The 23309-nt window shown below is 40.0% G+C and overlaps 1 protein-coding gene across 1 annotated transcript in view; it reads left to right on the top strand.

Annotated features, from left to right (window-relative positions):
• LOC143284545 (actin nucleation-promoting factor WAS-like) overlaps nucleotides 1-21953 on the top strand; it is a 22423-nt gene extending 470 nt beyond the window's left edge. Inside the window, exons 2-11 of the mRNA XM_076591306.1 lie at nucleotides 909-1049; nucleotides 2379-2465; nucleotides 4283-4382; nucleotides 8253-8315; nucleotides 9419-9584; nucleotides 10713-10755; nucleotides 11641-11818; nucleotides 14088-14650; nucleotides 18442-18556; nucleotides 21345-21953. Of these exons, the coding sequence (XP_076447421.1) occupies nucleotides 909-1049; nucleotides 2379-2465; nucleotides 4283-4382; nucleotides 8253-8315; nucleotides 9419-9584; nucleotides 10713-10755; nucleotides 11641-11818; nucleotides 14088-14650; nucleotides 18442-18556; nucleotides 21345-21406 (1518 nt within the window). The 3' untranslated portion in view covers nucleotides 21407-21953. The remainder of the gene's footprint in view (nucleotides 1-908; nucleotides 1050-2378; nucleotides 2466-4282; nucleotides 4383-8252; nucleotides 8316-9418; nucleotides 9585-10712; nucleotides 10756-11640; nucleotides 11819-14087; nucleotides 14651-18441; nucleotides 18557-21344) is intronic.
• The last annotated feature ends 1356 nt before the right edge of the window (nucleotides 21954-23309 follow it).

Here is a 23309-nt window from a genome sequence, read left to right as displayed (position 1 = left end):
CTTTTTTTTTAAATTCCTGTAACAGAAAATTTTTATGCTTTCCCCAGTGCACATATGGGCTTGTTTCAATCAGATATTCAGTTTGTTGCGGTGAAAGTAACCAGGCAGAAAAAATGAATTGTGAAAGTACTTAATTTTGTCATTTTGCTATTTTTGGAGCATTATTTTATTACTGTTTCGAGTAATTTACTATGAACAAATTACTGTAATACTAATGGGAGAAAAACACATCACCAAGCCATAGCCTACTCCTTTTCAGTAACCATTTCACTTTCATTTCTGGAACATGATTTATTGAGAAAAAAATGTGTTTTTACAAAAGCAGTGGAATATGATTGGACAACCTTTTTCCTGCCCTGTCTTCAGCACAATTTCAGCGGCATTACTCCCATGCTGCTTATTCCAAGTCTGACATTTACAGCCACATCCAAGTTTTTCTGCCACAGTCTAAGCGCCTTTTTCTTTAAAAAAAAATATTGATGTTTTGTCATGTGAAGGTCACACACCAGAGGAGACCTTGCATTGCTGCTGAGTCAAGAGTATTTTTGGCTGTATGCAACAGTTCCTGTTGAAATCTGACAAAGGCAAATCACTAAGTCATGAAGCTTGACTGAGTGAGTGTGCCCTCTAGAATGGAGACCACCACCATGTGCTTCCACTGACTTTTTTTTTTTTTCTTCTTTATTTTTTTTAAGTTTTTCTCTCTTTTTTTTTCTTTTTTTCTTCTTTTTTTTACCAATAGATTATTTACAATAAGTGAGAGAAAGGAGAGAGAGAACATGGATTATATATATGTATGTATATATATATATATATATATATAAGCAACTGGATTACCAACTACTCATTTTATATACACTTGTATCTTGGAAATTCCACATGTTCACATGATCAATCATCTTTTTCAGACACTGGCTTCAGGTGTTATACAGTTATACCTAGCAGATCAGCCTGACCGCACCCGCTGGAATAAACGATGTTGTGGTGTGGCTTGTTTCGTCAAGGATAATCCAAAGCGTTCTTACTTTATCCGTGTCTTTGATATCAAGGTTTGTACCTGTAGATAGAATTGGTTTATTTAGTACAACTTTTTGTTTGTCTGACTTTGAGTTTAAGATTTTTCTTCTCTCTTAGAGTTAAATCTTTCTGATCCAATTTATGCATGTTTAAGCTTTTTGAAAAACAGTTTGAAAATATTATAGGAAATGCTATTGTGTAGTAGTAATGCAGCAAATGCAGTTAAACAGTTTCAAGAAAGGGTAGGTGGGCCTGATTGCGAACGATCTTGTCGTGGCAACCAGTTCAATGTGTGTGTTGTACAGATAGCAGATTGTACAATCATCAAATATAGCTTTTCAGTTTTTTATGGCTTTCTCCGATTGGTTGCACTAGGAAAATTTCATCTGCTCCTTTTCAAGGTTTAAATAGCAGGGGTGCCTGAGGGTAAATATGAATGGGCAAGTCTAATTGCGAATAAATCAGAAGCAGTTCTTGAACTCATTAGACATACCATTCTATGGGAACATTGCACCAGACTGTTGTATTGTTGATTTTGATCACGCATGCACACAAACAGTGAAACACAAACACAAAATATCCTGTGGTCTCATTGCAAACAGTACTGTTTTGCAGGTTCCTATCAAAAGTGATGTTCTGATCTGTCACAAACATTCTTTCTTAAAATCTCCCAGGGCTGGTAACACACATTCAATATATCCGATAAAATCAACTGTTTTAAACTGTGTCAAAGTTCAAGTCCTACTACTTGTTTCCCTTGATTTTAGGATTTTGAGAGCATGTTTGTGAACTTGGTCCGCAGTGATGTGTGAAGAGAAGAAAAAGCGCGGAATAGCCAAAAATAGCTGATGTTTGACTGGTTCTTGGAAATGGATATATTCATTAAGGTATCAGAAAGCGGTACACAAACTGTTAACAATTACAGGCTGTTCACAGTTAGGCCTGCCTACCCCATGCATCATGTATGATAACAAATCTCACTAGTTTAGTATCTTGCAATTTAAACACTTTAGAAGGAAATATAATACGGGTGTGTGGGGTAAAACTAAACTGAGTGTGCTCAGCCATCTTGTAAAAGGAACATTTGAATAAAGAAAAGAGAGACATTGTGTATCTCTGTGTCACGGTGTCTGTCTGCCTTTCTTTCTTAGTCTCTTCCATGCTCAGTAAGTGGCATCAAGAAAAATAGTACTATGTTTGGAAGTACATGTAAATGGTCCATGTTTAGACGATTGTATACTTCTTATCTCTTTTTTTTTCTTTTTCTTTTTTTTAGTGGAACTGCATTAGTAAATAAATTTGCATTACCAGTAGTGTGCATGTTTAACTCAGAAATGCCTGTATCATGTGTATGTTTTCAGAAAGGACAGCAGATCTGGGAGCAGGAGCTGTACAATCAGTTCCGTTACAAGACTCCCAGGGAATATTTCCACACTTTTGAAGGCCAGGTGAGACTCCATTTCATGGCGAAAACTGAGTGTCATTAATGTGATTGATGAAGACGTATCTGTTCATCTGTCAATCATATCAGTAGCTGTTTCCTGATTGTCATGTGAATTAAAGAAGGTGGAATAAATCACTTAAGAAAGGTTAAGATTAAAGGTCTCATAGTCTTTTGCAGCTGCACAGGTAGTGAATTCTTATGTACTAGAGCCTGGTATTAAAAGACAGAACCTGTTCCTCTCCTTCCGCTGTTAATCTTCCCTGACTGAAGTCAGGGACCCATATCACACCTCAGTGGATTGACAAAACTGTGGAGTGATGGCCTAGAGGTAACATGTCCGCTTAGGAAGTGAGAGAATTTGAGTGCGCTGGTTTGAATCACAGCTCAGCTGCCAATATTTTCTCCCCCTCCACTAGACCTTGAGTGGTCTGGACGCTAGTCATTCGGATGAGACGATAAACCAAGGTCCCGTGTGCAGCATGCTCTTAGCACACGTAAAAGAGCCCACAGCAACAAAAGGGTTCTTCCTGGCAAAATTCTGTAGAAAAATCGACTTCGATAGGAAAAACAGATAAAACTGCACGCAAGAAAAAATACACACGAAAAAAAGGGTGGCGCTGTAGTGCAGCGATGCGCTCTCCCTGCAGAGAGCAGTCCGAATTTCACACAGAGAAATCTGTTGTGATAAAAAGAAATACAAACATAAATACAAACTGGAGAAAAGTGCTTTTCCCAGGGATTCAACACCATGCCAAAATGGAGCCTCAAACTCTGATTACTGGTGAACGCTGGATCAGAAGTCCTATGCCAAAGTGATCCTGCCATGGCACCCCCACTGCAGTTCATTAAACATTCCTTGTCATGGCTTGTTCCACATTTGGTGACATTACAACTGTTCAGCTACATTTATTCTAATAAATATGTTGTGAAAGTAAACATGAATATTACATATATGATTCAGATCTTTGCATGTCTGTCTGATCATGAAGTTTCATGCCATGTTATTGATATAAGCAATGAGGTGATTAAAAGAATGGAAATTTCTGAGGGTTTTTTTTTTTTTTTTTTTTCTTTTTTTTTCTAGTCTTTGGTTAGATTTGTTTTTAAAGGAAAAACCCGAAGCAAATTGTAACTATTCATGCAAGGTTCTGTTGCAGGTTTTAACTGTTAACAGAATCAGTGAATTGTTCTAATGTCTTTACAAATAGTGGAAGTACATTCATATTGACAGTAGTGATAAAAATGGGCGGTTGTTTTATGTTCTTGTGTATGCTGTTGTTACATTACTTATTAATGACTGTACATGTATTGAAGAAATAGAACAGCTATAGAAATACAAAATATCATTGGACTAAGTCAGTGCAGCAGACAGACACTGACTTTCCGAACAGCCAGTAACATTTCCATCATTACCCCCTCACTTCAACAAGAACAAGAACAAGAATACCCCTCACTTACACATGTAAGTACCATCACTCCCACCCTCCCACCCACACCCAACAACAACAACAACAATTGATGTTGATTCTAATGATGCCACTGTGTCATTCACATGAACCACAGTATATGGTTTGCCTTCAAAAGTGCCCAAATAATCATTTCTTATTCAAACTTTTCTATTTCTTAGTTTAGTGAGTTTGGACACAAATTTAAATTGACCTTAACAGTCCAAGATTATTGAAGTCAACAATTTTTCACTTAAAAAAAAAAAAAAATGTTGTTTAGATACATGTCAAAATCATAGAGAATGTTTTGCTTATTTCGTCGTTGTTCAGACACATGTCATCATCATGGAATATTTTGTTGTTTTTATCCCCTCAGACATGTGTCGTTGGTATGAACTTTGCCAGTGAGGATGAAGCCTTCAAGTTTAAAAATGCTGTGGAAGGGAAGCTTCAGGAGAGAGCTACCCGCCGTAGAGGTCAGTTGCAGTTGTGTGTGCTGGATGTTTGGAATAGTAACAGTAAGAACTGGTCAGCTTCTTGAGAACTGCATCAGTGAGAAGCATCAGATATTTTTCAGTTTCTTAATATGTATAATGATAATGGATACTTATATAGCATCCTGTCCTGATACCTTTTCTAGGTGCTTTCCATAACAACTTGCTTTAAACACAACACAGTGCATCAGTGATATATATTTATACACATCAAAAAGTAAACCAGCCAACCGTACATGCACACCTAAGTACAATGCATACATACAAATATATAAATATACATTCAAACATATATACATACATACCTGCTCCTCCCCACACATGCATACACACACACACATATACACACACAAACACACGCACACTCACAAACATATATACAGACACAAACATACGCACATATATATGCAAACACACATTCGCATATATACATGCATGTGTGTACACATTTGTATATATATATATATTCATACACACTTAGTCAAGCATGCATGTCCAAGTCCAAGAGATACTGTTTGCATGCCACTACAAAACTTGCTGTTTAGAGAAGAGGTGAGTTTTTAGGCTAGATCTGAAAAAGGTGAGGGAGTCTGTTCCACATCTTTTTGGGGCTTAAAAAGAAAATGATCTATGTCGATAACGGATAAGTCTTTTTATGCCAATAATGTCCTCTCCTCATCCTGATCCATCACTCTTTCCCCTCTCCTCTCCCTCTTCCGTAAAATAGTTTACAGATAATGGCAAAATTGCTGTTGAACTTGAAGAAATTTTATTCAGCTATTTGTTTTATGTAGCTACCACTGTTTCTGTTATCAGTATCATAATAATCAGCTTTATTGTTGTAGTCTTTGTTTGTGTCCTGATGTTGCACAGTTGTTAATATTGTTCTAACTTTTGTTTTTATGATTATCATTATTCTTACTATTAAGACTATTGTTATTATTTATTATTATCACCTTTATTTTCTGAAGAAAGAGCTTGATAGAGCTGTCAGGAATGAGAGCACTGCGCTGCTGTAGTTTCGTTTGGTGGGGGTTTTTTTATGAGAGAGAGAGTGTGTGTGTGTGTGTGTGTGTGAGAGAGAGAGTGTGTGTGTGTGTGTGAGAGAGAGAGAGAGAGAGAGTGTGTGTGTGTGAGAGAGAGAGAGTGTGTGTGTGAAGGAGGATTCATGTCACTGATAGTATGTGTCAAGATGGCTGCCGTCAAAAGAGGGCACTAGTCAGGGTGGCAAAGGGGAGGTTACCTACTTCCAGGAGGTTATCGGCCGTAGCTACTTTCGTTTTCCCCGCATAGGCGGGTATTAGTTTGCACAGGACAGGAATGTCAGACCTCTCCCAGAGTCTGCACTAGTGGGTCATGGTAAGTATGTTAGATAAATGTAATTTTAATTACACATATTTAACCGTGACCCAACTAGTGCAGACTCCGGCAGGGTGTGTAGGTGTTAGTGTTGTGATGGTGTATAGATTTTAGCATTATTATTCTTTTTATTGACATTTCATTATCATCTTTCCTTCCATGAGTTTTAGATAAACAGGGATGCGTGCACTGGCTCTGTGGTGGTCTTGGTATTGAGTATTGTGCTGCTTGTAATTTCATGTGGAAGGTACATGTGGTGCGTGTGTGTGTGTGTGTGTGTGGTGGTTGATGAGGGCACAGGGGGAGAGCATGAGTGAGCCACCATTGTGTACTGTGGTTTTTACATGTTGAATGGCTGATGATTGAATGTCAGTTTAATACTCCTTGCACACACATACTAAGTTCCCCTTGCACACACATACCAAGTTCTATTTGACGCCAGTTTAGAGTCTTCAAGTGAACCAGTTAATTAATTTCCATTTGGATGAATAAAGATGTATTGTAATGGGGGTTTAATTTTTAAAAAACAGAGAGAGAAATTATGGAAGCAGGTAAGCCAATAGTTTTACAAGTGCATGTTTCTGAAATTGAAAATATTGTGTCTAAAACTTTCTACTTGTCACAGAACGGTCTATTGTACTAAACATTTTTGTTTGTTTTTTTCATTTACCAAGTTTAATGCCCATAGATAAAGCAGAATTCAACAGGTTTCTATCAGTTTATTGTTTTATTGTTTGTTTATTTTAAAACGCTTCTTTGCATGTATGTTATTGAGCAAAAAGAGTTGTTACCCATTTGACCATTGCTCTTACTGAGATTGATTGAATTGATGGACAGTTGTTCAGTAACAGCAACAAATTCAGCATGATGCAAGTTTCTCTCTTTTTTTTTCTTCTTGTACATGGAAAGGCCAGAAACATGTTTCTTTGTTGGGGGTTTTGATTTTGGGTTGGGTTTTTTTGTTGTTGTTTTTTCTGCTGCTGCTTTTTTTTTTCTTTTCTTTTTTTTTTTGATATGGTTGACTACTTTTATCATTGTTGGTGGTCTCTTTTCACATTTAGAAAGATAACTTCAGGGGAAGAAGAAAACGACAACAACAAAATTGACACTTTTATCAAAATTAAATGGTAGACAGGTTTCTACAGTGAAGCTTTTATCAAAATTAAATGGTAGGTAGGTTTCTGCAGTGAAACTTTTATCAAAATTAAATGGTAGATAGGTTTGTACAGTGACACTTTTGTCAAAATTAAATGGTAGATAGGTTTCTGCAGTTAACTGGTTTCTACAGTTAACTTTGTTTTTAGTGTTTGGTTCAAAGTACTGACAGCTTGAGTGCATTTGAAATAAAAAGTACTGTTCAGTGCTGGTGGCTTTGTTATGCAACCTCTTCCTTGAAATTACTTCACATTAAAAAAAAAAAAAAGAGAAGAAAACCATCTGAGTATACATTATTTACCCACTTTGATCATGACTTTTCAAGACGCCCCCCAAATAATCTGTAAGATTAACATTTGTGTATTTTCTTCAACAGTTTATTTATAAGATACCATGTTAATGATGACTTTTTAAGACTATAAAAAGAAAAACAGATCAATATGATTTTGACATCTATGTAGTTTCTTTTAGAGTTGATTTGTGAAATAGCATTTTGCAGCTCTGAGATGGATTTCTAGCAACTGTGCTCTAAAGAAAATAATCCATTGCCATTCAGTTGAAATGAGCACTTTTTTAAGACTAGCTGTATGGAACATCTTTCAACAAGCAGTATCACTACTTATCTCTGATTGAGTGTACATAACATGTCTCAATTCTCACGCAGCATATGAGCAAGCCAGTGTATGCAGTATCTGTTAGTGTCTTCAGTATTTGCAGTGTTTGTCAGTAATTGATGAAACTAATGAACACAGCTTTTGTCAATGGCTGAGTGAATGCAGCTTGTGAGTGAATGACTGCTGCTTTTGTCAATAAGTGATGTTTGTCAGTGACTGAGTGAATGCAGCATTTGTCAGTGAGTGCTGCTTTTGTCAGTGAGTGGTGTTTGTCAGTGACTGAGTGAATGCAGCATTTGTCAGTGAGTGAACTTTGTCAGTAACTGTGTGAATGCAGCATTTGTCAGTGAGTGCTGCTTTTGTCAGTGAGTGCTGCTTTTGTCAATGAGTGAACTTTGTCAGTGACTGAATGCAGCATTTGTCAGTGAGTGCTTCTGTCGTCAGTGAGTGTTTTTTGTCAGAGTTGGAGTGAATACATCATCTGTCAGTGGGGGAGTGCTACTTTTGCCAGTGTGTGTTTGTCACTGACTGAGTAAACGCAACAGTTGTCAGTGAGTGAATGCTATTTTTGTCAGTGAGTGACGTTTGTCAGTGACTTAGTGAGTGCAGCATTTGTCATTGAGTGTGGTTGCTACTGTTAAGTTATTTCCATGCTTATGTAATCAGTTGACTGAATATTCCAGTCCAGTAAAGTAATGTTGTACTGTCTCTTTGGCTGTTTCAGAGAAGAAACGACAGACCACCGTGCATCATGGACAACCTCCAGCCAGACCAGTTCAGAACAGTCGTAAGTTGATCTGCTCCCTCCATGTGAGGATGCCAGGGACTCTTTCAGTATAAATAGGACTCCCATGTCCTTAATTAATACTATTCACTCTGGCTGGGGCATAAGGCGCCAGCGTATCTTCTCCTGTAATTCTGGTCTTGAGCAAGCTGATTTCTTTTGAGATCTTGCCCGCTCTTTTCATCTCCTCTTCCACATTTCTTCTCTGTGTGCCTAGTTGTCTTTCTTTTTTTTTTCTTTCTTTTTTTGGTGCTTGTCTGAGAGCAGGGTAATGATGTCCCAAGTTTTGGAGGACTGATATTTACAGTTTTTCAGCCCTAGTATGGCCTTGTTTGATTGGCTAGGCTATAAGCAACAAAAAAAAAAAAAAAAAAAAATGTAAGTATATAACTGATGAGCTCTGTGTTCATGTGCTGTTTTTTGTCTGTAAGAATTTGCCGATATTCAGCATCTCTTTTACTCTTATTTTCTCTCTCTCTTTCTCTGTCCTCCTCTCTCCTTCCTTCCTTAGTCATTGTTGCTCTTCCTCTCTCTTTCTTTTCCCCTTTCTCCCTGTCTGCTGTTTGTTTGTCTTCTTTTTCCTTCTTCTTCTACTTTACTTCTTCTTCTTCTTCTTCTTCTTCTTCTTCTTCTTCTTCTTCTTCACCTCCTCCTCCTCCTTCTCCTTCTTTATTTTTCTTATTCTAGTTCTTTACTCTCAGTTTGACAATCCATTTGGTTTAAACAGTATTTTATTTTCAAATGTCAGAGTACAAATCTAACAAATTTGACATGACAGCAAGACAACCTTTTGACAATCCATTTTTGTTCAGCGGGGCTAATGTTTGTTTGCTGTGTCTGTTCTGTTTCGAGGGGACAGTGTCAACTCTCTTTCTGACTCTGTCTCTGTCTCTCTCCCTCTCTCCCTCTGATCGAAAGGTAGTGAAAAATGTATGTGCATGATTGCTTTGAGCATTTAAAGTAAGAGAGACGCTATTCTCATAACAGACTTTACACTTTATACATTTTTGTATGATGGTATATGTTGTCATGTGAACACACCTATTCGTTTAGTGGCTTTGGCCTATGATGAACAAACCCCTTCATTCGTTCATTCACTCCGCTAGGTCCCCCGGCCCAGCACAATAACATGATGCAGCCGGCCCCCGTGACCTCCAACGTGGACATCAGCAACAAGAACGGCGTGGCCGCCAAGAAGAAGGGCAAGGACAAGGACAAGGACAAGAACAAGAAGCTGACCAAGGCGGACATTGGTGCCCCCACCGAGTTCAGGTGACTGTGCGAACTTGAATGTAGCTTGTTCCTCTCTCTCTGTGTCTCTGTCTGTCTCTGTGTGTGTATCTCTGGTCCACTCCTTTGTTATGGGCTGGCGGCCTAACAAATAAACCATCGTCTTGTCTTGTCTTGTCTTGTCTGTGTATCTCTCTCTGTGTCTCTTTCTTTCTTCTGTTTAAGTTTTCTAGGACACTGTGTGGGCACACGGAAGGGAGGCAATATACTAAGGATGTCACTGCAGCTTTTTTAAATAATTTTTCCACCAGTGCGGAGGAGTAGTTTGCTCCAGGACAGGCTGCAGACTCCTTAACCTGTGGGTCATGTTAAGTATGTGAGATTAAATGAAATTTTAAGGAGGGACAGGGGGAGTGGGGGGGGGGGGGATTCTTTTAAAACTCAGTACTGGTGACTATTTTGCTCTGTGATCATGGGCGCTAAGATGTCTCATGAAAGCACTGGATGAGGGCTGGATGTAAAAAAAAAAAAGCAGTTGTGCTTACCCCACTTCCCTCATGAAATAAGAAATTAAAATGTTTGTCTATGGATTGTTCCTTAACAGACAGAATGGAGCTTGCGAGCTTTTTCCCCCTTACTCAAGTTACTGTCTGGAGCGAAGCAGACGACACCACATGAGACAGGGTTTAACATTGTATTTAACTAGAGCAGAATAAAAACCAGTTTAATTACACATACTTAACTGTGACCCACTAGTGCAGACTCTGGCAGGGGTCTGATGTTATGTGGGCCATGTATGTAGTCAAATGTGAACACTTTGTTTTAATAATAATAATAATAATGGTACTTATATAGCGCTGAATCTTGTGCATAGACAAATCTAAGCGCTTTCGCACCAGTCATTCTCACGCACGCATAACTCTAAAACTGGAGAAACTAAAGACAAGGAAGAGGCAGGGAAGGGAGGCTATTTTGGGAAGAGGTGGGTTTTAAGGCCAGACTTGAAAGAGCTGAGAGTGGAGACTTGACGAAGCGAAAGAGGAAGTTCATTCCAATTGCAAGGTCCAGAGACAGAGAAAGAACGCAGCTTCCTGCCCTTGTACTATGCTTTACTGATTTGTTCGCTTTGTTGATAATGATGAAACATTTTTATCTTTGCTTTGTTTTCAGACATGTCAGTCACGTGGGCTGGGATCCCAACAAAGGCTTTGATGTAAGTCGAATGAAGTGTTGAGCATCTTTTGGGGCAGATTTTCATGTTCCAGTTTGTCTTTTTGTTTAGATGAATGTGAGGGCAGTCTAGTTTTTCGTTGTTTTTGTTGTTGTTGGTGGTGGTGGTGGTGTTTTTTTTAGATATAGAATGTTTAAACTGTTTATGTGATCAGGAGTGTAGTTGCTCAAAGTGATTTTCGATACAGGTCTGTCTATTCCCATTGGTGTTTTTCTCAAACTGTCCTTTACAAATATGCTCATATTCATTTGTTTTTTCCTTGTTCAAATTTGTGTTGCTTAAAATAACAAACAAGAGCATGTTTGTCTAGTTCTCTTAAAGACACACATTCATACTCAGTGTGTTACTTAAAAATTTTAATAAAAAAAACGTCCATAGGTACATAGACTACTTTCTGTAAAGCTTCCATGCTGCAATATAGGTGTGGGCTGTGCGTGTGTGTATGTGTGCAGTGAGCTTCTTCTGAAAGAAGTGTGCTATATAAATGCCATGTACTATCACTATAACATGTTGTCAAACACATCACTTATCAGGCCTTTTTTTTTTTTCAGATACAGAAGTTTTCAAATATCTCATTGATCAGGTTCTTCACCCATATGCTCAATTAGCATTTTCTTCACATGACATCTTTTGAAATATTTGATTTATGAGAGATTTGTCATCGTTTTTTTTTCCACACTTGAATAAGCAGTTTTCAGTCTTCACATGACACATTTTAAAAAATATCATTAAAAATAGATTTTAATCGTCTTTTTTTTTTTTTTTTTTTTTTTTTCAGAGTGACAAGTTTTGTGCTATTTATCGATGCTTGTTGATTTTTTCCATGCTTGAATAAACCAGTTTTCTGCTATTGTCATTGCCTCCCAGATGAACAACCTGGACCCGGACATGAAGCAGCTGTTCTCGTTGGTGGGCATCGACAAGGAGGAAGAGATTGACAAGGACACTGTGGACTTCATCTACGACTTTGTGGAGAAGAGCGGGGGCATGGAGGTTCTGAGGAAAGAGATGAAGCAGCGCCCTCCACCTCCCGCTCCCCCTTCTGGTGAGTGATCACTAGTGTCAAAGGTGTGGTGAGTTGTGACCCGAATCTGAGATGTGGTGACTGGCTTGGAGAAGCTTGTGAGTTAAGACTTGAGTCAAAGACATGGTGAGTTGACTGGAGTCAGAGGTGTGGTGATCGCATGTCTGAGTGGTCACTTGTGTCAAAGGTGTGGCAAGTTGTGACCCGAATCTGAGATGTGGTGACTGGCTTGGAGAAGCTTGTGAGTTAAGACTTGAGTCAAAGACGTGGTGAGTTGACTCGAGTCAGAGGTGTGGTGATCGCATGGCTGAGTGGTCACTTGTGTCAAAGGTGTGGTGAGTTGTGACCCGAATCTAATCTGACTTGGAGAAGCTTGTGAGTTATGACAAGTCAAAGACGTGGTGAGTTGACTCAAGTCAGAGATGTGAGGACTGGTTTGGAGAAGCTTGTGAGTTATGACAAGTCAAAGACGTGGTGAGTTGACTTAAGTCAAGAGATGGGGTGATCACATGGCAGATGCGGTGAGCTGAGACTTTTTACTTCGAGATGCAGTGTCACAGATAGTGGTGTTTGAGCCGCAGATGTGATCAGTTATGACTTGACTCACTCAGGATATTTTAAAAAATCAAATTTCTCATCTTATTTTTACAGTTTTGCCATTATGTAGAAAATAATGCCAATTTTTCACCCCGAATCACCATACCCATGCTCACTTTTTGCACTTAATTCACTTTCTTCTTCGTCATCATCCACCTCTTCCATGTCCAACCCTTCAGTTTGGAGCATTTCAAGTACTTCAGCGATACTAAAACGTTGCCGTCGCTGTCTTGTTCGCACCACAACATTTTGAGAAGAACCCGCTTCAGACGCCATTTGCTAAAAGGCTGCCACGTGAGCAGGTGACTGGTCAGTGACTTTGTCAGCGTGTGTGCGAGACAGGCCACACATGACAGGCTGGCCAATCATACCATTCGGTTGTGGAGTGACCCAGAATAACGCACTCTGCTAGGCTAATCACAAAATCGTACAGCGCATGATGGATTTTTATTTTTGTAAAATGCTATTCCACTCCGTCGTTTGAATCCGAATACATTTTATGTAGGAATGCTCACGTATTCCGTCGTCCGGTGAGAGTTAAGTCACAGATATGGTGACAGGGTTGCAGATGTGGTGAGTTGTGACTTGAGGAAGAGATATGGTGATTGAGTCGCAGATGTGGATAGTTGTTACTGAGTCCGAGATGTATGGTTATCAGATCGCAAGTGTGGTAAGTTGTGACTTGAGACACAGATATGGTGATGGAGTTTCAGATATGGTGAGTTGTGACCCAAGTCAGATATTGTGATTGAGTTGCAGATGTGGCAAGTTGCGACTAGAGTCACAGATGTGGTGACTGAGACACAGACGTAATGAGTAGAGACCTGAGCGAGAGATACATTGATTGAGTCACAAATGTGGATAGTTGTTACTGAGTCAGACACATGGCAAGTTGTTACTGGGTCAGAGGCGTTGTGATTTAGTCACAGATGTGACGAGTTGTGACTTGTGTCAGAGATGTGGTGATCGAGTTGCAGATGTGGATAGTTGTTACTGAGTCAGAGGCTGGTGACTGAGTCGCAGATATGGTAAGTTGTTACTGGGTTGAAAGATGTGATTGAGTCACAGGTGTGGTGATAGTCACAAATGTGATTTAGTGGCAGATGTGGTGATTGAGTTGCAGATGTTCTGGTGAGTTGTAACTGTGTGAGACTTCGGTGATTTGAGTCACAGATGTGGTGGAGTGGGTCGCACATAGATGCGGTAAGTTGTGACCTAGTGGTTGGAGATGTGGAGAAGGCAGTGCAAAGCAGGTGTATAACAGTGAATTGCATCTTAGATGAATGACTGCTGGTTCAGACAGATGGACAGGACATCTGGTTCAGTCCATCCATGTTCCATTTGCTTTCTCTCACAACCCCTGGTTTTGCAGCATCCTGTTTCATGTTGTCAATAACATTACCCTTGTGCCAGATAACCTGACTTGTCCTTAAACTGACAGTAAAATCTGGAATTTGGAGCATAATTGTAATGACACATGTGTTTGGGTTGGGATTTTTTTCAATCACTTGCGGATGTTTGGTGTATTCCTAATCACAGAAAAATGGTCACAAAAAATCAGTCAAACTGATCTATAACACTTCACTGTGAAGGGCACAAAAGATGATTAAAAAAGCGAAAAATGTTTGCACAGTCATGTTAACAGTGTGCGTACGAAACAGCTCTGGGTAACTCTGTTGTTGTTTTTTGTCAGGTGGATCCAGAGGTGTTCCGCCTCCGCCCAACCGCTCGCCGGCTGCCCCGCCGCCCCCTTCACGCACCACGGCCCCACCCCCACCACCTCCGTCCCGGACCCCAGTCCCCAGCCGAGGGGGGCCCCCGCCCCCGCCCCCACCCCATCGCAACACCCCCCCAGCCCCCAGAGCCCCGGGCATAGCACCCCCTCCACCACCCCCAGCCAGCGCCCCTCGCTCCGCCCCGCCCCCACCCCCGCCCTCCAGCCGCAGCATGCCCCCTCCGCCCCCTCCCTCCTCCGGGGTGGGAGCACCCCCACCCCCACCTCCCCCTCCCCCGGCTGCCGGCCCCCCTCCCCCTCCACCCCCACCCCCTCCACCTGGCCCGATCGCCAGCATGAACGGTGGTGGTGGTGGTGGTGGTGGCGGTGGTGGGAGCGGCCGTGGGGCTCTGCTGGCGGCCATCCACGCGGGTACGACGCTGCGCTCTGTGGAGGCCGGAGATTCCCCTGCCCCTGCCCGCCCCACTGACACCCGGGGACAGCTGCTGGATGCCATTCGGCAGGGCGCCAATCTGAAGCGGGTCAGTGTTTTGTTTGGTGGAGTAGGGGTTTGGTATGTTATGATACATGTACGTGTGTGTGTGTGTATTTCATGGAGTATGTTCTGGTACATATGTGTGTTCGTGAGTGTTTTGTGGGGTGGGATGTATACTGATACACGTGTGTGTGCGTGTGCATTTCACACGGTATGTTCTTATACACGTGTGTGTGTGTGTGTTTCATGGGGTATTTTCTGACACATGTGTGTGTGTGTGTTTCATAGGGTGTGGTATGTTCTGATACAAATATGTATGTGAGCGTTTCATGGGATGGGGTGGGGTGGGGGGTGTTCTGATATGTATGTGTCTTTAATTACACATACTTAACCATGACCCACTAGTGCAGACTCCGGCAGGGGTCTGACATTCCTGTCCTATGCGAACTACTATCCGCCTATGCGGAGAAAACGAAAGTAGCTACGGCCAATAACCTCCCGAAGTAGGTTACCTCCCCTGTGTATCCGTGTGTTTATGCGTGGGATGGGATATGTTTTGAAGCACTTGTGTGCGTGAGTGAGTGAGTGTTATGGGGTATGTTCTGAAACACTTGTGTGTGTGTGAGTGTTTCGTGGGGTGGGGTGGTTCTGATACATGTGTGTGTGTGTGTGCGAGTGTTTTGTGGGGTAGGGTGTGTTCTGATACACGTGTGTGTGCACGAGTGTTGTGTGGGGTGTGTGATTATTGATTGTACACAATGGGTTGCCCCAGGTCAACATCTAAACATTTTATGTCTTTGTGCATACATGTTGAATGACGGTGATTTCCGTGTATCGTGTATGTGTTTAACACCACCAGTTAATTTCTCTTGTTGAGATGATAATGTATTCTGTATTCTGTTCTGATACATGTTTATATTAGTGCACATAACTCAGACCTTACTGAATGACATGGGAATGAACAATGAGGCCTAAATGCAGCTGTCAAACTGCTCCTCCTTGGTTGGCAGCCTTTTGTGCAAATGACTGTGTGTTTGTCACATGCTAGAGTTTGGTCTTCGACTGAAGGTACACACAACATAAGTATCAACAGCAAAAATGTATGCGTGCTGAGAGGTCAGGCTTACCTGAGTGTGTAACTGTGCTTGCTCATAATAGTAACTGTTCAAGTATATGTTTGTTGTTTTATAATCATTTCTGATTTCTTGTTTTTTAGGTTTTAATGAGTGAACGTGGGATTTGCTTGATGGTGTCACTTGTTTCAGTGGAAAAAAAAATCTGATTAGGAATATTATTTTCAGATCTTCAGAATTATAGATAAGCTAGGTATTCAAAAAGAAAAAAGAAAAAAAAGGTTTTGGCTGTGTGGTAATCTGAACAGTTTACACAATTATTAATATTTTTGGCAAGGTGCGGATAGTTCATCCCGCTTTTAAAACATTCAGGTGGAACTGTAGCATTGATAATACAGATAACCCATTTTCAAATGTTTATAGATAGATAGATAGATAAAACTGCTTACTTGCAACAATAGAGATAAAACAGCATTGTCATGATTTGCAGTTACCCAATAAATGTAATATTTTCAGGTGTGTAAAAAGTAAAATTCATGTATGTGAAAGGTAAAAGTCTTTTTATTTGATGTTGAAAAAAACAACAACCCAGTCCTTGTTAGTTCGTGAAACTTTTGCTCTAGACCCCATGAACTAATTGCAGTTACATTGTGCCTTGTTGGTTAATTTGACTTTCAGACTTGGAAAAGAAACCCAGTTTGGGGAAGGTGTCAGGGGTGGGTGGGGTGGAGGTGGGACTGGTTGTTTGTCCCCCAACCCCTACCCCACCTGGTTGTATTTCTGCTCACTGACCTATATGCAAGCTTTTACACTTTTACAGTTTCAGTTTCAGTAGCTCAAGGAGGCGTCATTGCGTTCGGACAAATCCATATACGCTACACCACATCTGCCAAGCAGATGCCTGACCAGCAGCATAACCCAACGCGCTTAGTACAGTTTTAGGCAATGACGGGTTGCAGTGATAACTTGAAGTTGTTCACATTGCTTTTTTGGGGGGTGGGAGGGGAGTGGGGGTGGAGGGTTTGTTGTTGAATGTGCTAAACTTTTTAGCTGTTGACGAAAATCAGTGAACTCACTGCCTGACCCAAGGAGAGAAAGTAGTGGTGTGTGACAGAAGGCTGTGAATGTTGAAGGTTGACATGACAGCTGACAGACAGTCTGCCAACTCAGACGAAGACCAAGATGGGTTGGTGGTTGCTCTCAGACAGGCACTAGCCAGTCGCACGCACCAAATCCACGGCCAAGGTATAGTATCTCGCTGGTCGTCCTAGTTCTGGCTGTACTGGGTGTTTTTGTGAATTGGCATGGCATGGTCAGATCTTAGTGTCTTGTCCTTTTTTTTTTTTTTCTTTTTTGTCTTTAAATCCCTTTCTCTCCCCCATGATCAAGTTTTCAGTTGTGTCAGTATCTGAGTGATTTTCTTCTTTTTTCGGTTTTTCAGTGTTGCAGATCTGCATGATGTTTTATATCGTGTCAGTGATTGTGGGTGTGCTCCTGTGGTTGTTGTCTGTAATTCTCAAGACGTTGTGTGGTGTGTCTACTTTCGTGGATGGAAATTTATTCAAGAAAACTGATATCAAGTGATCAGTCATTACTTGTTCAGTGTTTTAACTTTGTAAACAAGAGGGTTTACCCAAGGAACACTGGATGTTTATAGTTTTCTGTCACTTTCTGCTGTTACCGTGGAGGCACTTGAGGAAATTAAAGCTTCATATCTGGAAGAGACTACTATCGGTTTTGTTCTATTCACTTTTCTTTGGCTTATTTTCTTTCATCAGGAAAAGCAGCAGAGCTGTGAAATATGAAAGTGAGAGGCCATCATTTCTTGAGCGTCAGAACTTTTCATTGGCTCTCTCTGATACCAGTATCCCAGTGCTTCTTCACTTGGCAGCTGAGTGTTTTCATGTGTTTGCCAGTTCTCTGGAGACTATTGATCGTTTGGAAGATGACGTTGTTGGCCACTACAGTGCTTATCAGATCGGTTCTATGAAAGTTACAATTGGTGGCCCCAGCATTCCATCCAGTTCATTAAAAGTTGTTATCGATGGTCACTTACTTTTAATTGGTTCATAGTTATCAGTGATGGTCAGTGCTTTCCAGTTGGTTGACAATTCTAAATGGTGATCAGGTAGTGTCTTCCAGTTGTTTGAAAGTTGCAAATTTTGGTTGTCAGAACCATACCACTCTCAAGGCCTGACCACCATTTGGGTTTGTGCATTGGTCAGGTATCCTGACCAGCATGTTGGCTTTATCCAAAGGTTATGCACGGTTCAGGTATCTGCTCTCTCTTTTTTTCTTCTTTTTTTTTTTTTTTTTAAGCAGATGTCGTCTGGTGTGTGTGGATCAGTTCACATGCTTTGACACCCTCTTGAAACTGATACATTCCTTTTGGGTGAAACTTGTCATTAGCATTCATTACCGTCCAGTCATTTGCTTCTTGTAACAGTTGGTTCTTCTGTGCGGCACCCCTGTGACTCTTCACAGAGTTGGAGGGAAAAGAAAAAGAAGTTGGTGAGAACATTCTGGCTGGACCGCAAGTTGTAATCGACGGGTTTCGCAGAACCTTCTGTCGGTTTTGGAATTCATAACGTGTCATAACTGGTTTACGATCCACTTCCTCAACCAACAGCACCCTAACAGGTAAACAGCAACAACAACGACAACGATGACAACGCGGCAGAGCACAGCGACACATGCAAAGGGGGTTAATGTGAGGCATAGGTGTTAGACCCCAGGTGGCTGACGGCCCTGATTGTGCACACAGGTGGAGGACCAGGATGAGCGGCGATCCCTGGAGGCGGAGCCCGAAAGTCAGGATGGCTTGGTAGGAGCCCTGGCCCGTGCGCTGGCCAGTCGTCGGCCCGCCTGCGTGGACAGTGGTGAGACATGCTTGCATGCTAGACTGCCGCAGTCATTGATTGCAAGGATCTGTTGTTACAACTGCTCCCTAGACTGCCACAGTCATTGCATGGAGCTGTTGTTACTATTACTACTACTACTACTACTACTAATAATAATAATAGTATTTATATAGCGCTGAATCTTATGCAGAGACAAATCAAAGCACTTTCACACCAGTCATTCACATGCATGCATAACTCTAAAACTGGAGAAACTGTTACATCTACTCCCTAGACTACCGTAGTCATTGCAAGCTGTTGTTACAACTACTCCCTAGACTTTACCGCAGTCATTGCAAGGAGGTGTTGTTACAACTGCTCCCTAGACTTTACCGCAGTCATTGCAAGGAGGTGTTGTTACAACTGCTCCCTAGACTTTACCGCAGTCATTGCAAGGAGGTGTTGTTACAACTACTCCCTAGACTTTACCACAGTTATTGCAAGGAGCTGTTGTTACAACTGCTCCCTAGAACTTACCGCAGTTATTGCAAGGAGTTGTTACAACTACTCCCTAGACTACCGCAGTCATTGCAAGGAGCTGTTGTTACAACTACTCCATAGATTTCTACAGTCATTGCAAGAAGCTATTGTTACAACTACTCCCTAGACTTCACTGCAGTCATTGCAAGGAGCTGTTGATACAACTACTCCCTAGACTTTACTGTAGTCATTGCAAGGAGCTGTTGTTAAACTACTCCCTAGACTTTACTGCAGTCATTGCAAGTAGCTGTTGTTACAACTACTCCCTAGACTTTACTGTAGTCATTGCAAGGAGCTGTTGTTACAACTACTCCCTAGACTTTACTGCAGTCATTGCAAGTAGCTGTTGTTACAACTACTCCCTAGACTTTACTGCAGTCATTGCAAGGAGCTGTTGTTACAACTACTCCCTAGACTTTACTGCAGTCATTGCAGGGAGCTGTTGTTACAACTACTCCCTAGACTATCGCAGTCATTACAAGGAGCTGTTGTTACAACTGCTCCCTAGACTTTACCACAGTCATTGCAAGGAGCTGTTGTTAAAACTATCCCCTTGACTATCACAGTCATACTTGGAGCAATTGTAATTACTACTCCCTAGACTACCACAGTCATTACAAGGAGCTATTGTTACAGCTACTCCCTAGACGTGTAGAACTTTAAAAATGTTGAGTTTTTTTGTTTTGTGTGCATGTGTTTTTGTTGTTTTTTTTCATCATTGTTCATGTTCTTCCTCACATTACACCAGCTCATTTTCTCCAATAAATGCTTGCATCCCTGTAAAACATGGGTATAATATTTGTCGCACCTTTTTCATTATGCTGTGCATTTTCTAGAATACTGTATTATTTACAAATTACCGTGTGATTTTGGTCTGGTCTTTGTTTTAAGGTTCTTTGTGTTATATGCATAATGCTCTTTTTTTTTTCTCAACCCTTGTTCATTTGTCTGTAGATCATCTGTTGCAAACATTGACAGAGTATTTGAACAACTTACCTTTTTTTTAAAGTTAATGGTAACAAATAAGATTTGCATACAGGAAATGTGACAGTGTTTTGTTACTTCAGTCATCTGATAAAACACTTTTGAGATGAGTCAACATGGATAACACAAAACAGTTTCCCATCTGTTTTTAATATCAGAGCAGTGTTCGTGCATATTACACATTCGTTTTGTGAAATTATGGATGTTTGCTATGTGTCGTGTACATTGTATCACGTTTTGTGTCATTCTCATTGAGATTAGCTGCAGATGAAGCTGGACTTAAGCACAGTTATTTGACTGTGGTGTTGACTTATTCATTGATGACTTTTCTCTGTATACCCAATAGCATTGGTTCAAATGGGTAAGGCTTGCCACATGGATATCATCATTGTCAGCTTCTTGAGATTGTTTTTGTATGCTGTTAACAGTTTGCCTGGTGTCTGTATGTGTTTGCTTGCTTTTTGTTCATAAAATTTTCCAAGATTAAAACAGTGTGTGTGTACGTATGTGTCTAAGTGTGCATATGTGTCGAAGTGTGCGTACAGTGTTTGGCTTTTCTTTGCTGTTGTTGTTGCATTTTTTTCCACAGTAAATTTCACAGAAAATAAAGAGATGGATTTGGACACTTTCTGTTGAAATAAATTCATATATTAAGAAACCATAATGGTGGAAGACAGAAAAACGTGCAGCGGTCATAATTACTCAAACACTGAGCATACTTTCATCATTGACAAGTACAGTTTTTGTTATTATATCATGTCACATTATATATCATGTGTTGCAACATCTCACATCATATCTGTCACATAGGATACCAAGTGAAAATAGATATTCGTTCCTTAGATGGTCTGTTTAATTTTGTGGAACGTCCTCCAGTATTCAGTGATATCACTTCTTGTTCGTATTCAAGTCCAAGCAGTCAAAGCACTTTTTACTACATTTTTATTGTGACTCAATCCAAAGACTTGCTAAATTTGTTTTAGCACATTCTCCATATGGGGTTTTATGCTTCCTCATATTCCTTATTTTCAGTTTGTGTGACAGATTTAAGAGAAAAACATTTGTAAATAACATCATCCAAATCAAATTTTGTTTCAGAAAAATAAAGATATATGATTTTGCATTGAAGTTGTGCATCTTAATTTGTTATAATCTCAGACTCAGAAGATGTTAAGTTACCAGCTTATGAATATGTTGAATAATCCATACAAAACTGTCTTTTCTGTTGCTGTTGTTATTTATGTTTAAAGAATATCCATGTCATACTTAATTGATTTTCTTTTTTGTTTCTGTCCATCAACAGATGATGAAGGAAGCTCGGAGGATGACGATGATGACGACGATGACGAAGAGTGGGATGACTGAAGAAACTATTTTCGTCTTCACTGTCATTGTGCCAGCCTGTGTTCCTGGCGTAGGAGGAGAACAGTTTCATCGTTAATCTTAAATACAACTGAAAAGTTTGTTATTAAACTAAGGGGGTTTGTTATTGTGTTTGTGTTTCTCCACCACCCTCACCCCTTTCCCAGTCTCAAACCTGATCCCATTTTGCTGTGTGATGTGGAATATATCCCCCAATAAATGTGACAGTATACTGTTTCATGTACACCTACTGTTCATACTGATTCCTTACTTTTGATGAGCCATTTTTCAAAGCAGTTGGTATGTCAAGGTTTCTTATTTTTGTCATCGCCATGGGATGTATATTATGAACTTTTGTTAATGAAGGCATCGGATTTAGTGTACTGCCAAGGTGAAAGTGCAGTGCAGGGAAGAAAAAAACAACAACAAAGCACTGGGGAGACATGTCTTTGAGGGTTCAGAATATACTTTACTGAGAGTTCAGTTTGGTTTCAGACAACAAAGGTAGAAGTGATTCTTAAAAAAAAATAAAAAAAAAAAATAAAAAAAATATATATATATATATAAAGACTGGTGTAAAGAATAAATTGTAGAGAAAAAAGTTTTTAGGTCAGAGCAGATGTTGGTTAATTTGTGTTTTGAGGGCATTGAGTGTGAGAACGACTTAAAAGAGGGAGAGCTGAAATGTTAGAGATGTTCAGCTGGCAAAAACACAGACATTGCACAGATTGAACACTTTTTTTTGTTTTTTTTTTTTGTAAAATGTGCTTAAGAAAGATGACAGGACAATGGAGGCTTTGGAGGTTCTGTTTATCATATCCTTTGGCAGGAATTTCTACATATGCACCCATTCCCCAATCGCACAAATTTAGTCAGCTCTGTCAGATCATTTGTATATGTTTGCTTAGAAGGATAGAAAAGATTTGTTGTTGTTGTTTTCTTACTTCTTGCTTATCACAAACTGTTTGTGAGGCTTGTCTTGTTTGAAATAAATGATTATGGGCAGAAAGAAGAGGGGGAGGCCTTAATGAAATGCATTGTAATTAAGTAGGTATTGGGAATACATGAAGGTAAGTGTATTTGGTGGTGGCTGTTTTTTTGGATTGAAAATTCTATTTATGTACAGTCCTCAAAACTCCTCTTTTCTTTTTCTGTAGTTATGAAATGCATCTTGGTTTCTTTTTGATTTCTTTGGATATTACACACATTCAAGGATACACTTTGTGTATTAAGATATTGGATAAAAATGTATAATATGGGTAATTTTTCATATTTATATAACTGTGTGTGTGTGTGTTTGTCATCCTCTTTTCTGTCCTATACTTCCTCACTTTTCTTGCCGTAGTTTATTTCAGTTCACTGGTTCCTTCCCTGTCCATCCCCATAGGATTTCACTTTTTTTTATATATATATTCCAGTTCAGTTTTTCAGACTATTGTTGATGTGACTTGTGCGTTTCATTTTGACACTCATTATTCAAGTACTGACTAATTAGTTTTGTGATGGTGTTTAGTTCCGTAAAAGGGACTGATTTCTTAAAATTAAAATAAGAAAAATCTAATTAGTACGCTATTGTTTCAGTGACAGTATCTATGCAATACTTGCTATTGTTTGATGAATACTTGCTGCCCAAGGTAGGTTTAACTTTCAGAATGGAAAACATGCTCAGCTCAGCTGAGTCCAGAAGGCAAATTGATAATGAAGTCATTGAGTTTTGTTCCTTTATATATATACTTTTGTGTTGGTGGCTTTTTTTTTTCTTTTTCTTTTTTTTTTTCTTTCTTTTTTTTTCTTTTTTTTTTTACACCCTTTGAATGTATATTTATATCCCTCTGTTCCCATCTTTGAAACATGCTCTGTTTTTCAGTTCTGTTTGATGATATGGTGTTTTCGTATGATTGTAGGG

Source organism: Babylonia areolata, chromosome 8, assembly GCF_041734735.1.
Source record: "Babylonia areolata isolate BAREFJ2019XMU chromosome 8, ASM4173473v1, whole genome shotgun sequence".
Taxonomy (NCBI): Eukaryota; Metazoa; Mollusca; class Gastropoda; order Neogastropoda; family Buccinidae; genus Babylonia; species Babylonia areolata.
The sequence above is the reverse complement of the archived record's forward strand: the minus strand, read 5'-3'. Positions and strand labels throughout refer to the sequence as shown.